The sequence below is a fragment of the Pteropus alecto genome, unplaced genomic scaffold, assembly GCF_000325575.1.
Source record: "Pteropus alecto unplaced genomic scaffold, ASM32557v1 scaffold19, whole genome shotgun sequence".
Taxonomy (NCBI): Eukaryota; Metazoa; Chordata; class Mammalia; order Chiroptera; family Pteropodidae; genus Pteropus; species Pteropus alecto.
Genome location: NW_006442490.1, coordinates 2515713 through 2528535, shown reverse-complemented (window position 1 = coordinate 2528535; position 12823 = coordinate 2515713). Strand labels below are relative to the sequence as shown.

General features: G+C 37.5%; 1 protein-coding gene across 1 annotated transcript in view; it reads right to left on the bottom strand.

Annotated features, from left to right (window-relative positions):
* Positions 1–11329, bottom strand: part of FRMD7 (FERM domain containing 7) — a 24750-nt gene extending 13421 nt beyond the window's left edge. The window contains exons 1-5 of the mRNA XM_006921540.1: positions 11213–11329; positions 10362–10466; positions 9525–9567; positions 7612–7645; positions 4876–4973 (exon numbers count right to left, since the gene is read on the bottom strand). Coding sequence (XP_006921602.1) covers positions 4876–4973; positions 7612–7645; positions 9525–9567; positions 10362–10466; positions 11213–11329 — 397 coding nt within the window. The remainder of the gene's footprint in view (positions 1–4875; positions 4974–7611; positions 7646–9524; positions 9568–10361; positions 10467–11212) is intronic.
* Positions 11330–12823: the final 1494 nt, after the last annotated feature.

The following is a 12823-nucleotide window of genomic DNA, read 5'->3' as shown; positions in this document are numbered from 1 at the left end:
AAGAGGCCCACACAAAAACACATCATAATTAAAATGCCAAAGGTTAAATACAAAGAGAATCTTAAAAGCAGCAAGAGAAAAGCAGTTAGTTGCCTACAAGGGAAGAGCTCCGATAAGACTGACAGCTGATTTCTCAAAAGAAGCTTTACAAGACAGAAGGGCTTGGCACAAAATATTCAAAATGTTGAAAACCCACAACTGACAACCAAGCACACTTTATCCAGCAAAGCTATCATTTAGAGTCGAAGGACAGATAAAGAGCTTCCCAGACAAAAATAAGCCACAACACCAAGCCAGTATTACAGCAATTGTTGGAGAGACTTCTTTAAGAAGAAAAAACATGTATCAAAAACAGTAATAAAGAATGGTAATAACTACATGTCTATGAACAAGTACCACAAATGGAAAATAATTGAGTGTCCTAACCAAAAGATAGGGAGGCTGAATGGATAATAAAACAAGACCCCTATATATGCTGCCTACAAGAGACTCACTTCAGATTTAAAAAGACACAGACTAAAAGGAAGGGGATGGAAAAAGACATTGCATCGATGGACCTAGAGGGTATTGTGCTGAATGAAGTCATATAGAGAAAGACAAATATTGCATGATTTCCATACACGTGGAATCTAAAGAACAAAATAAACATCGAAAACTGAAACAAGATACAGAGAATCATAGATATAGAGAATATTTTTATGGCTACTAGATGGGAGAGTGGTTGGGAAGACAGTGAAAAAGGGCAAAGGGATTAAGAAGTACAAATGGATAGATACAAAATAGTCATTGAGATATAGAGTGTAGCATAAGGAAAATAGTCAACAATGTTGTAAAAAAATAAGTAAAAGGAAGAGAGGTATTTGATTTAGTGGGGTGACCCCTTCATTATTTATATAGATCTCTAACCACTATGCTGTATAACTGAAACTAATATATTATTATTGCATGTCAACTATAATTGAAAAAACTTTATTGAATTGTGCAATGTAAATATGAGCAACTAATTGTCTGTTATATTTCAATAAAGCTGGGGGGAAAAAAAACCTTTTGCATTCCAAAAGACAGAATTAAGATAATAAAAAGTGAAGCTACATATAGAAAAAATTGCAAATTGCATATCTTAATAAGAATATATAAAAACCTCTTAAAATTCAATAAAACATAACCCATTTTAAAATGGGCAAAAGATTTGAATAAGAATTTAACCAAAGAAAAGATAGGAACAGTTAATAAGCAGATGAGAAGGTGCTCAATATCATTAGTCAATAAAAATGCTAATTATAACTACAATGAAATACCTCTTCAAACCCACTAGAATGGCCATAATCAAAAAGATAGACAACACCAAATATTGGTGAAGATGTGGAGAAATTGAAAACTGCATACATTTCTGGTTTTATTATTTTAATTTGGAGAACTATTTGGCAGTTTCTTAAAATGTTGAACATAGACTGACTGTAAGATGAAGCAATCAATTGCACTCCTAGAAATCTATCCGAGAGAAATAAAAACATGTGTCCAAAGACTTGTACATGAATGTTCAAAACATTATTCATAATAGTTAAACTGGAAATAATCCAAATGTCCATGACAAGGTAAATAGGTAACCAAAATTTGGTATATCCATAAAATGAAATAACTCAGCTATAGAAAGGAACAAAGTGCTATGATTCATGCTGGAACATGCATGAATTTCAAAACATTATGCTGAGTGAAAAAAGCCACATGAAAAAGACCACATATTTTGTCATTCAGATTACATGAAATGTCCAGAAAAGGCAAATCTATAGAAACAAAAAGTAAGTTAGTGATTGCAGAAGCTGAATATGAGAACAGGGAGTGACTGCAAATGGGCATGAGAGATCTTTTTTGGTGTGATGGAAATAAATGTTCTAGAACTGGATTTTGGTAAAGGTTGCACAACTTTGTAAGCTTACTAAAAACTGTTGAGTAATTGACCATAAGGAAAATATAAAAGCACATAAGACTGCTTGTTTTTTCTCCATTTAAGATGATGACAATCTAGGAAGAGACCTATGACATACAAATGAGTAAATATCATCAGTAACAGAAGATAACAAATGTAACGAGCACCTTCACTGTTACCACACTGGAATAAACTATCATCCTCTCTCTCTCCTGTAATAGTCTCTTATCTGGTTTCCCCACTTTCACCATTCGCTCAAAAAGTCTATTTTTTCCCCTTTTTTGTTGAATAAATTTGACATGTAACATTATATAAATTTTAGGTATACAGGACATTACTTTGATACATTTACACATTGTGATGATTGTCATTATAACAATATTATAACATTACATAATTAGAATACAATTTATTGTCTACGTTCATTATACTGTGCATTAGACCTCTATGGCTTATTTAGCACTCGTTGCAAGTTTCTATTTTCACAATAGCAGCCTATATGATCTTGTTAAAACCCAATTCTTATCACTTCATTCCTCTGCTCTAAATGCTTCCATGGCTTCCCATCTCAGAGTAATGTTTTAAGTCTTTAATATGATTTTAAGACCCTTCATGATTACTCTCTTCCTCTCTCACTCAGTTTTGGCTAGCCACAAAGCTTGCTTAATGTTTCTTGAATACTCCAGGCATGGTCCCACCTCAGGCCCATTGCACTGGATATTCTCTCTGCCTGGAACTCCTTTCCACCAGGTTTCTACATGGTTTTCTCTCTCAACTTCTTCAATTCTTTGTTCAACTGTCATCTTCACAGTGAAGCCTACCCTGACCATCTTATTTAAAAATTTAGTACTCACCACCAGAATTCCCCATCTCCTTTCCATACTTTATTTTCTCCAATGCATTTATCACCTTCTAACATACAAAATATATTTCCTTATTTTGCTTATTGTCTGACTCCCTTCCACTGACAAAATGTGGGCTCAGTGAGGGCAAGTATTTTTGTCTGCTTAATTCACTGCTATGTTCCCACTGCCTATAATAATACTTGGCAAGTAGTAGGTACTCAATAAATTTTTGAAGAATAAATAACAAAGAAGAGTTTCTAAAGGCATTCATAAAAGGGAGGCTTCATTTGGAATGTATAAATTGTGTTTGGGAGGGAGTGTCTGGCTAGAGCCAGAGAGGTGTGTAAGAAAAACTTAAGCAGATGAGAAGGTCAGAATGTAGAAGTTCTTGAATGCCTAGAATATAAATATTGGATGAAGAATAAATAAGCAAATGAATGAGCTATTTGGTTGTCTTCTGCACACTGCTTCAACACCCAATGAAACAGTCTAACATGGATGGATTTGGAAGAGCTGACTCATTGAAACTTCAGCCTTTTTCTGTGGAAATATCATCTATTGATAAAATATCCTCTATAAAAGCTGAAGTGTTTCATGCTGTCTTGAAATGGCCACTATGGAATGCCCAAATTTATAATGGTGAACATTAAAAATGAAATTGGGGTCTCGCATTAGAGGCTGTCAAGGAGCACCAATCCCCTGATTGGTTTTAATAGGCAGCTAATAGAGAAGGATAAGTCTTCCAACATTGTTTTCTCTATCTGCTTTAACTCACGCCTTCCACCAAGCTAAGCACAATACTGGACATACGGTTAGTGTCCTTGGCATTCAAGGCCTTCCAAAATGATTCTTAGTTGTCTGCCACCTCTCCTTAAAAGACCCTATACTTCAGCTTTACTTGAGCTGCATCCTCTGTATACACTACTTTTTGTCCCACTACCATTTTTTCATGTTGTTTTCCCTGCCTATATCATTCCTATGTCTCCCTTTAAGGTCCAGCACAAAAGCCATCTCCTCCATAAGCCTTCCCTGATTACTATTGGTCTCACCGCCCGCTGCCTTCCTGAGATCCTGGGGCTGTCATCACCTGTCCCAGTCAGGAGTTGCTTGATAAACACTGATTCAGATATTGTACCTATCCAAGCACTTCATTCTGGAATTCTCAATGAAAATAGAAATCTACGTATTCTGGACTGTCAGGAAGGTAAGGGATAGAGTTAAACAAATGAACTCGTGAAACAAACAAAAAATGAATTTATGATCCTGCAGGAGTGGTAAAGAAAGGCTTATTAGTGGAAGGCCTCTCTCAAAGAGAAAGTACAGCCAGTGCTAGAAGAAGAGATACTGTCTCTAGCTACCTTGTCTTCTCAACTTCACCCCATCCCAGGCAAGCCCCCAATATTTCCCAGGCTCTTTCTCCCTGCCTTCCTTATTCAGCCTAGTCCAACTACTTGGCTGCTAGGATATGGAGAACTCTAATAGATGCCTGAGATTTTTTTTCCCTTTTATCCTCTCTCTACCTGCTGTACTTTGTGCTTTGTTCTCTGGAGTCATGATACAGAGCAACACAGAAATCATATCAAATGTGATAATGTGCCACAGAAAGCACATCTCAGAAATGTATCCTGGGGCAAGCAGAGGGAGTGGGGGCCTGCCTAGCAAAGTCTATGCCTGGATTAGTCCAAACCAGTTTCTGGTTGGCAAGCCCCAGGAGTAAGAGGGGAAGGTTAGACCCAGATAGAAGAAAATCAGCATTTACTTTTAATCTACATAAACACAACCACTCTGTGAGAAAGTAGTCTCATCGCTATTTTAAAGACTAGTAAACTCAGGCAAAGACAGGTGAGGGGACTTTACTCAAGGCTACAACAGTTAGAATGTAGTAGAGACAGTATTTAAATTAAAAATTTCCATGACTGCAATGACAGACATGACTTCAACGACAGCCTCTTTCTATTGGAACGTGTTGTTTCTATATACCTTATTTAGGCTTTCTCTCCTCCATAAGTCCTAACACAATGATGGGCGCACTGGGGGTGCTCAGCTCCTTTGTCTGGTTCTCTGCCTGGTCAATATGCCCCAAAGCCAACATTTACTACTTACATTGTAAGATGTGAGATACCATCAATGCTGTACAGTTGTCACTGCATGGAAGCCTTCCTAGAGCCAAATCCATCTTTATTTGAAGAGTAAAAAGATACCTGCCAAGAATTTGGGGAAAATCTCTTGAGAAAGAAACAGGAACAAGAAAGAAGCATTTCCCTTCTCCCAGATCCAAAATGTTTCAAAAAAGAAATGGCACTCCCAGTCAGTGAGATGCGCCTTTGGGGTGGTGAGTAATTTATAGGCTTTGCTTTAGCCCCAAACCAGCACTAGACCGCAATACAGCTGATCTAGCACTTTGGCACGCTTCACAGCCATTAGGAATCACCCCAACCAAATCCTCCCACCAACTTTAAGGAGTTGGTCAATCATCCTCTGGTGGTTTCTGCCACGTAGCAAAACCACATACCAGCCAGAGAGAAAGAAAATTTCAGCAAGAATCAGCCCACTCAGGAGGCCAGTACTGCTCTGTTTATAAAATGCGATCAAGCATTCACTATCAAAACAACTTAGGAGGTAGACTGGGCAGGAACAATCACACCATTTCACAGTTATAGAAAGACAGAGGTTAGGTGATTTGGGCAAGGTCATATCACTCAAAGATAGTGAGTCTGTGACTAGAATTCAAGTCTGCCATTGAATTCAGACCTTCTCCTATCCAAAAGATTGTGTTTCAGAAACCAAGGACTTGAGACCACCTTCTCTGTGTCACCACAGTCCAGCCCAGTATTTTGCACAGAGCAAGTATGGAATTACTGTGTCCTGGATGGAATGAAACCAAACTACCCTTTTTCCCACTCACAGCTCATCAGGGACCCATAAAGTGCTGGCTGGTACCCAGAGCTTTGTCAGAGAGATAGCATTTGTGCCACACTTTTAAGCCATCATCAAAGGAGAATCAACTTTGAAAAGATGTATATAATTAAGATTCTACCACTGACTACTTTCTTCCATGGTCCAATATTGGTTCCAATATTTTATTTTATACATAAAACATTTATTGAGTATCTACTGTGGGTGTTTCCCTATGTAAGATGAAATTTTCTAAATAAATCTCTATCTGGACTTTTATTTAAAACCAGTTAAGCCTTAAGGCAATGTGGAGAATCAAAATTAATTTCAGGTGATAGATGAAAATCCTGATTAGAAAAACCAAACGGGTAAATTAGGAGGTGATTATTCAATTTACAAAAGCATTCATCATTATAATTCTTCCAACTGTGAGCTCTTCTAATGAGTTAGAAATGAATCAATTAGAAAAATTATATTTGAATGACAGTTCAGAAACTCCTATATTGGATCCAAGTAAGATATCCTTGTAAAGTCAACTATAGTTAAGTATTCTTAGATGGATCAATTAAGAAAAAAATAAAGGAAGTCTAATCTTTGCCATTGCCTGCTTTCAAATATAGATGTAAGTGAGAAACATCAGCCTCAATTGCTAAAGGGAAAGTGATTTTGTTTTGCTCCTAGCAAGAAAGGAAGGAAACCTTTTGGTCATTTGATATGTTCCTTGCTGTTAAGAAGACAGCTGCCTGCTTCAACAAACAAATCCTTGCTCTGAACAGCTGATGAATCATTTATTATCCTATTGATTTTCTCATTCTTTTTTTTCTGAGAAAGTTTATCTCCATCAAAATTGGCCACTATTTGAGACACGATGGAAATGGGTTAGCAAATGCAAACTAATATAGATACCAAGATATCAAGTTATCTGAGAAAGTAGACTACGATTCATAAATGCGGAGAAAATTGGGAGAGAGAGAGACTGACTTTTGAAAAATGACCAAAGACCCCTCAGAAAAGAGAAATACTCCTGTAGAAAAGAGGTGGAAAAGAACTGGCCATGAATCATGTTGTGGGGAAAACTTCAGGGAGAATATCTGCCAACACTGTGATCTCGGCCAAGTCATTCTAGGTTCCAGGACCTGTTTCCTCATCTGTGAACCAAGAAAGCTGGACTAGATTATCTCTTATATCCCTTCTAAATGTAAGAGTCTAAAGTTTGGAAAGCAGAGTAAGGTTATAGGGAGTATTATGTTGAAAATGTATTTTTGAAAAAGTAGGTTCACGTTATAATTTTAAAGGATATTTTTATAAGTATAAAAATACTTTTTAAATGTTTTATACTTTTAACTTTTTAACTTTTTTCATTTTTATAAGTATAAAATATTTTACTTTTATCAATTTTAATAATTTATCATTATAAATTATTATTAAATTATATTACATTATTAATTTATCATTAAATAATTACAAAAGATCAATTTATATTATGCATTATAAATAATTTATTAAAATTTTATATTTTTTACTTTTTAAATTTTTTTATAAGTATATGTCATCATCACTTTCTACCTATGGAATACATACACACACCATTTTCAATATCCATGGAAATTAGTTGGTATTACACTTGTGCTGTCAAGTTACCCCTGATCAGAACACAGGTGAAATGAAGACAAGCACTCTAATTGTTGCAGCAGTTAATGGCATAACCCTCAAGTGGGCACTCAGGCATGCTACACTTCTAGAACACTGGCTCCTCCTTCTCCTTGAAGTCCTCATCCTTTGGAAGATTAACCATTTGAGGAACAGCTTGGCCCTCCTTCTCTCCAGTTCCTCACTATCTCCCAGAGAATGACTGAAATCCGAGCCTTCCAAAGAAAGCTAGAAGCCTATTCCCTGAAAAATGGAGAATAATGATTCTTAAGTAACAGCAAGCAAGTACTATACCTTGTAAGCTCTTCTTGAAGATGTCCAGGATCCACTGGGAAAAATTTCACCATAAATTTGAAAACAACTTCCTTAGGATCTTAAAACATAATATCTCCATAAGTTTTATTTACATGTCCATCACAACAGTTACAGGTGTTTATACACACAGACACAGAATCCCCTCTCCTCTTCCCTCCTCTCCCTTTCTCTCCCTTCCACAGACTTTTAAATTTCAAAATTTCACATTTGTATGATGCTGCTATTTCTGCATTGTGTCTCTATGTGGATAGCAATTGGGAAAGTTCTCCTGGCCCTCCTCCTACCCTCTCTACCTTTGAGTTTCTTTTTGTGAAAATGTACCTCTTTCAGGCCTACTGTGTCCTCTCTTAAGAGGTGTTCTATTTAGAAAAATATACCACATGTTACTTGGGATTCTGCATTCCTGGTTGAGAGAAGGGCCTAGCTTTAGAGGCAGTTGGATATCACCTGGTTGAATGATCTCATTAAGGGAAGCAGTATGAACTGATGCGTCTACGTATCTTAAAATTTACATCAAACATATTTACTTGCCTTCATTTCTACTTGCATTTGAAAATAAGAAACTGTGTCAAGGATTGTATTAGGCATGTACAGGAATAAAAAGGCAATTAAGCACTCATATTCTGGTAGAAGAGACAGACATCTAAATAGACAATTACAGCACTACAAGTGTTATAAGCACTGTGTACTTGAGAAGCATAAGAGGGGGGGAAAGAATTTGCAGAAGATCAAAAAAGGCTTTCTATAGGAGTTGACACCTGAGCAGAGCTACTAGATTTAGCAAATAAAATGCAGGACTCCCAATTAAATTTCAATTTTAGATAAATGATTACATGGGACATACTTATACAAGGAAATTATTATTTATCAGAAATTCCAATTTAGTTGGCATCCTCTATTTTATCTGAGAAGCCTACAGCTGAGGTTAGTTTAGTCAAAGTCAGGAAAGGTAGGAATACAAAGTGGTCAGTGGTAGAGGTAAGGTTAGAAAGGCAGGCAGAGTCCAGCGTTTTGTGGATGATGCTAATGAGTTTGGACTTTATTCTAAGAGTTATAAGGAGCCAATGGAAGCATTGTAAGAAATACATTGATGTGGCAGGTTTGTATTTTCAATAGTTCCCTTTGGGAGTATTGTACATGATGGGTTAGGGGGAATTGTTTTGGAAGCTGTTGGTATAATGTGACATTATCATTTTGTGGTAGGAAAGAGACAGAACTGTGGGAAGCACCAACATGTAAAGAGCAGGTGGGGGAACAGACATTGTAAGAGAATGTTTCTCAAAGTGTTGATTGAAATCCACTGACATCAGAAACACTGGTGAAACATGTTTAAAATGTAGGAAGCTGGCCCCCAACCCAGGAATGAGATCTGGGAATCTCTATTTTAACAAGAACTCCAAATGATCCTAATACACACTGAAATTTGAGAACCACCACACTAGATTTTGAAATACAGCATAGAGGGAATATGTTATACATAGTAGGCACTAAAATATGAACTGAAAAGAATAGACAATATCTAACAGAATAAAACTTAAACATCTTCAGGCAGAAGGTCAATGGCATTGCAGATGGGCATCAAAGATGCTTGAAGATTTGCAGTGCTAGAACCTGAGATACATTCTCAGAGCCAATCCACAGAGTGCTGTAATTACCAGAGTTCTTCAGATTTACTCAAAGATCCAGCAGCATGATTTTCTTCACATCTCAGAGAAGGTTAAAGCATTTTTTAATTGTTAAATTCACTAGATGTATGAAAGATTAAAATAATACATCAAAGCCCTTTTCTCCCCCTATATTAAGGTGAGGAATAGTATGGTGTTGCTAAAACATTCAAATATTTTCAAGTTTTAACAAGAAATTATATTCCTTAAATTATTTGTCATACTTACTTTTTACTTGCTTTGTAATGGGCTTCAGAAGTTCCAACCAAACCTGTAATAGTATTAATGAAAAAATTGATAGAACATGGTATTGAGTGCAACTTTTTTTAGTACCAGTTAAAAGTCAACATGAAATAAATACCAAAATGATTTAGAAGTCTAATAATAATTAGAACAGCAATGTCTAAGAGATAGTACACCTCTACCACACTCAATTTGCCCCCTTGTATTTTCTCAAGGACAGTGAACATTGTTGATCTGTAAACTCTTTGTTGTTGACATTTGAATCACTGCTCCCCTGTCTGTAGAATGACAGAGGTGTCACATACAAGGCTCATTAGTTGCTATGAAAACTAATGAAGGCATTTGGCTCCACATTTGAATTCTACAGCCCCCAAATGCCAATTTAATAGATATAATGAGCATTTCTGGGAAGATTCCAGGTAATAGATATGCCAAGGCAGAACGCAGCAGGAAAAACATCAGGTAAGTTAGGACTCCAGATTGGGAAGAAAGGAAAGTCCCCCAAATACTCGTTGGTGAAGTTAGGAGTCTTAATTATGGAGGTTGATTTCCAGACTCTGGAAAGTCAGAATAGATAAAGCATAAATAGCTGTTCACAGAATGACAAAAGAGGAGCATGGAGTGGAAGAGTTTGTGTTTGGCAAGCTAAGATGACTTAATAGAAAAGTATGGAGGAGGAAAAATAGTTATTAAATTCAGTCATTTTGCAAGGGTTTAAATGTTTTTTTTCCCTCATTTTTCAATTAGGGGTTCGAACCTAGCTGAAAACTGTATTTAGAAGCAATTCTAGACACAGAGAACCCTATAATGAAACCAACTTACATTATTTCCAGAATGGCTACAGAATTCTAATCCAAAATATTCCTTTTCAGCAAGATTTAGATGGCTGCAACTCAGGTTAAACAGTGCCTTCCCGGATGACTTTTGCTAAACAAAACAAAGAGATCATAGCACAATTTGTGTTCCTAACTTGATATTGTTACTGCTGTGTGAAATAAATGGTAGAAGCAACAAGACTTTCTTCAAATATTGTTTCCTTTAAGCACTGTTTAGAGGCACTGCATCCCCCAAATGCTGAGTTTTACAGATAAAAACGCGCATCTATCCATAAATTGTTTTAGGGGTAACCCCTTAAAAAGCCTCAGACTAATGACAAACCCTCTTGGAAAAACAAAACCTTGCACTTGGTTAGATCGGCAAATCTACCATTTCAATGGAATTCTTTAATCAATTCATCCCTTGGGCAATTTGAATGATTTTCCCCAAATTGACAGATAGTTTAATCAAGAAGCAAATCTAACCTGCTTAAAATCCTTCAGTGGCTCCCCTCAGGATGAAGTCTATACTCCTTAACACAGGAAGTTGGGCCTTCTCACCCTCTAGAAGCCAGCCTGCTGCTCCAGACTCATCTCTTGCCCCTCTCTTTGCCCATCACTTTCCTTTCTAATAATCTCAGCCTGCTTGTAGTTCCCCATATATGTCAAGTCTTTTCATGCCCTCATGCCTCTGCTCATGTCATTCCTTCTACATAGATTGCCCTTCCCACCTTTCTTTGGTTTGGCTTATTTCTACTTGGTTCAGATGTCATCTCCCTGGGACAGCCTTCTCTGATCCCTCTCAGCAGCAGGTTGAGCCAAAGGGCAACCACCCTGCTTCCAAACACCCTCTCTTACCTCAAACATGGCATTTCTTAACAAGTAATATCTGTCTTCCCCATTAGACTGAATTCCTTCACAGCAGGGACCTTGCTTTATCTTTTTCCTCACCAGATCTAACTGAGCCTGGCACATAGTAGAGGCTCTTGAATGTTTGTTGATCCAGCATGAAATTGACAAAATTATTCATGAGCTTCTTCAGTAGATTTCATTTTGCAGCTTTCCCCACCAAATCTGCATACAAGATACTTTGTTCACACAAAGCCACACATTTTTTTTTCTTCATAAAGTTCACACACACTACGAGAACAAAACAGGCCCTTTCTTACACTTCTCTGAGAACTGGAGCTTTGAGGAACCTTCTGTGAAAATGTCTTTGAGCTGAGTATGTCTGGTGCTGATTTTCAGTCACCACTATTGCTAAACCCAATGGTTGCTGTTTGTAGGGAGGACTGTGATGGGAAAATTGGGGCCTGGCTGATAGGCACAAAGACATGCTGCTGAAAACCCCTAGTTAAAGCCAACTCACATGGTACTAGGGTGTTGCAAAGTAAGTTGGGTGCGGGGGAAATGTAGTTAGAAATAACCAACCGATAGAATTAACAGCAACCTTGAGGGGTCAGAGAGTCTAGCCACCCTCCTCCAACCCCCTGCTGGCTCCCTCAAAGCAGTATCACACAGAAACAAGCCCATATGTAGGATTTAATAGCTTCCAGGAAGACAGCCTACCCCAACCCCTTCTCCCAGTGACCAGAAATACTTCCCTCTCCCCTGGACTTCTCTCCACTTGCTTACACTGTCCCTAGCTCCACCAATTCGAGTTCTGAGATCCATGTGGGTTAACTAGGGTTCTATTTTTTTAGTGCAAATAGGCCACAAAAGGTGAAACCTAACAGCGTCCCTAGCACATGGAGAGAGCTAAAGGAAAGGGATTTTGATTTTATGTGGAAGGTCACATTGGAACTGTGGTCCAGAAAAAGAAGGTAAGTCCACCATGGGGAACTGCAGGACTTAGAGGGAAGGAGGGCAGTGGGGAGGGATCATCTGGTAGGGAGGAGAGAGGAGGAGTTTTTGCTTTTGTGGCAACCTTGCCTAGGGCAAGTGCTGACACAGACCATTCCAGATAGATGAAATCACTCCAATTTTTAAAAGTCCACCATACAAGGAGCTGCCATGGGATTTTTATTATGAAAATTCTAAAGAGAGATATGACAGCAATACTTTTTTCAGCACCAAAGAAACATTTCAGTGATGAGGACCAAATTCCGTCATAGACTTCAGTTTTTTTCAAACAATTTAAGAACTCAAAATTTTCCTTTCTCTTCCTCATTTTTTATTCTTTTTATCTATAGGGTGTTTAGTCCTCCCCATCCACATTACCACATTCCCTGTGTTTGTATATGTTAATGTTTCACAAAGGTAGTTACAAAGAATATATAGCCATTCTTGTAAGTTTTCCTTTTTCCTTCCTTCTGTAAGATCCCATACCATGCATATAAGAATAATCCTCTGATTCTTCCATCCCTGCACACTTTCCAATGGGCTCTGAAAGCTTTTGGCATTTATGCATTTGGAGGTCAGACACTCATGTGGCTCAAGATCTCCACCCGTCTCAGGGAGAGGCATCTT